At 47.1% G+C, this 3,176-nt stretch overlaps 1 protein-coding gene across 1 annotated transcript in view; it reads right to left on the bottom strand.

Annotated features, from left to right (window-relative positions):
* Positions 1–3,176, bottom strand: part of UIMC1 (ubiquitin interaction motif containing 1) — a 35,824-nt gene that overhangs the window by 27,906 nt on the left and 4,742 nt on the right. The window contains exon 2 of the mRNA XM_009085240.1: positions 2,100–2,121. Coding sequence (XP_009083488.1) covers positions 2,100–2,121 — 22 coding nt within the window. The remainder of the gene's footprint in view (positions 1–2,099; positions 2,122–3,176) is intronic.

Here is a 3,176-nt window from a genome sequence, read left to right as displayed (position 1 = left end):
AAAAGGAAAAAAAACATGGTGAGTGCATGCAATATGTAGGAAATACTACCAGTCCCCTCCCCCCAACTACTCAGACACAAACACTGGTTCAAGAACAAGCCTCTATTTGTGTGAAATTTGAATTTCAAACATAATTCAAACACATTCTGTAACTATTAAAAGCTGTGTGATAAGCATAACGAGCAAAAAGAGTTACAGACTGACATAAACAGAGAAGTAGGAGAGACAATAGACTTCATGCCAGTCACCACCATGCACTGCACCTGCTACCCACGATTTGAGAGAGAATTTGTTTGGCCTTGCTAAAACATTGATATTTCTAAGCACTCAAAACAGAAACACAAAGCCTTTCTATAACTGAGCACTGCACACCTGTAAGCCAGAACTGTTCCCTGCCGTGCAGCTTCTAGTACTCTGCCCAGTTTCAGGGGATCTAAACTAGACTCCTACCCATTTTTTGGAGACCACCCTGCACCCCAAGGGCAGGAGAGACAGCTGTGTTTACTCCTCATGTTATTCTCTCATTGTATTCACAGAATCACACAATGCTTTGGGTTGGAAAGGACCTTACAGATCACCTAGGTCTAAGCCCCTGCCATGGCTAGTGACTCCATCCACTAGCCCAAGTTGCTCCAAGCCCCATCCAACCTGGCCTTGAACATTTCCAGGGATGGGGCAGCCACAGCTTCTCTGGGCAGTATTGCCAAAAGTATTTCCTTTGTGAAGCTTGGCTAGGTCAGAGATTTGTCATCTCGAGGCCCCCTGGAACAATACCCCCACGAACAGCCTAAGTGTGCGCTGCTTTAAGCACAGGGACTGCAACCCGAGCAGACACAGCCATAAATGACACACATTTATGCAAGTTGCTGTCCTAACGGCTTAAGCAAGGGCACACACATTTCTGAAGGCTGGCACTGGACCCCTTCCAATTTGTCTCTCTAAATCAGGGAGGATTAGAATCAAACCCAGTGTTTCAGGCACAGACCCATGCCTGGCCAGGATGGGGCTTTGCACCACTCCCTCTGCAGCTGCAGTGGGTTTTGCTGCCCATAAGGCACAGCAAACTGGCTCCAAGCTTGTGCCTCATTCCACCTCCTGTGCCTGGAGAGTGGTTCAAGGAGGGGCACACAGCTTGGGCTACTTCAACACAAACACATTGATTATTTTCAAGTGTCATCAATTTCTTTTGTCCTTTGCCCATGTTTCTGAACCAGCGAAGTCCTTTGGACTGAACCTCCGTGCTGAGTTTTGTTCAAGACATCTCCAGCTTTAGTGTTATCTGTAGATTTTATTAATCTATATACACCACTTGCTCCCTCTTACAGATCATTAATGAAGATGTTGAAACACACACAGACCTAATATTGATCCTCTTGGCCTCAGCTTTACATCTCCCCCAGACGAGCCTCTCTTCTGTTCATCACTAGCTCTTGCTGACAGTCTTTTAGCAGGATTTCAATCCAGGAATGTTACTATCTAGACCAAATTGAATTATTTATCCAACTAAGATTTTGCAAGACATACTATTAAGTGGTTTCCTGAAACCCTTAATACATTACAGCTTTTACATGCCCTAATACCTGCACTATTCCTCACTTCCACTGACATAAGAATCATCCCAGACAGGGCTGCAATCATGCTTGGCAAGTCCACACACACTCCTTCTTGCACCCAAGGGGTTTTTCCTGTGACTGATTCCTTCTCTTCCCCACCCAGCCTGGTTTGGGTACCCCCTTTCTAAGATCTGCCACTGTCTCCAAGAGGCTGCTTCACAGCCAGAGTGTCTCTGGCTAGGGGATGGATGGTGAAATCCATCAGGAGGTGAAATCCTCTCTTCCAGAGCCCTGGTGTGTTGTCCTTCTGCGCAGTTCTCTGTAAACCATGGGTTCTCCCTTGGTCTGCAGCAACAGCCCCATGCTGACCTCGTGGGCAGCTCACACGTCAGGGAGTGGGGAATGATCTGTGGGATTGCACCAGGATTGCACTAGGATTATATGCTGAAGGAGGTTAAACAACAGATCTCCTGCTCTCCCCCAAAGCCTTGTCTAAGGGCTAAACCCACCCCAGCTTAAGACAGGGGCAATTTAATCCTAGCAGACTCTGTAAATCCCCAGCTCTTCTCTCTCTAGGCATCAATCTTCCCCTCATCACTCTTGCACTTGCTGGAAGGTCAACCCTGACACTCTCATCTGCAGCTCACTTCTAGGGCATGGATGTGATTTATGAGCACACCAAACTTTCCACGGCTGTGAGTGCCTGCTCTGTGCACTGAGACACACACTTACACCACACACCACGGGACAAACACAGGGCTCAAACACCTCCAGGGCTTCTGGAGGGGAATGCTGTGCCCGGCGCCGGGCGCGCTGCCCGGATCCACCGTACAGCCAAGTACGTGCCTTGGTTCCCCTGTGCTGGTCCTGAAGGATCTCGACATTTACAACAGTGGCAGGAGCAAAATGATTGCAGGACACGTGTTGTACGAAGCTCATACATTTGAGAGAGATGTTTAAATTGCTCAGCAGCGTTCTACTGCAACAGCCACGGAACAGCGAAGCGCTGAAGCAAATCCAATTAATCCTGATGGGCCAAAATATATACACACATCTCAATTCCAAGAATTCTTAAATCTTCTTTATTTTTAAACCCAGAAAATAAAACATACCTTTTAATTAGGATTTATGGCTGTTTGTACCTCTGCTGGGAGAGAGCCCCGGAGGCCCCGGAGTGCTCTGCATAAATGCAGGCGTGGATGGTAGAAACAGAAGGGGCCAAGAAAATTCAGGGAAGACAACAGGGCTTGCTCCTTCTGACCCAACCTTTTAATGCTCATCTATCTGCAAGGATAATAGGAACTCAGGGGGCCACTCAACCAACTGCCTTTCTAATAAGATCACTAGTCCAAAAATAATCTTAATCAATTAAAATATTCCCAAACTGCAGCCAATACTCTTAGTTACAAGGTCATCTCCATCATACAACTTCCAGGGGAAACTAATTATTATCGTGGAGGTGAGGTAGAACTGCACACCTCTGCTCAGTGCCAGCCTGGAGAGCAGCTCTCCTCCTCTGCTGTCAATTCAAGGCAGAACGGCCAGAAGGAATCCAAATTCTCTTCCTGCATGTCAGGCACCGCAGTTTAATTTATGATGCTCTCTTATGAGCAATCTCACTGT

The sequence above is a fragment of the Acanthisitta chloris genome, unplaced genomic scaffold (genome assembly GCF_000695815.1).
Source record: "Acanthisitta chloris isolate BGI_N310 unplaced genomic scaffold, ASM69581v1 scaffold11972, whole genome shotgun sequence".
Classification (NCBI taxonomy): Eukaryota; Metazoa; Chordata; class Aves; order Passeriformes; family Acanthisittidae; genus Acanthisitta; species Acanthisitta chloris.
Note: the sequence above shows the minus strand (reverse complement) of the source record. Positions and strands in the feature narration are given on the sequence as shown.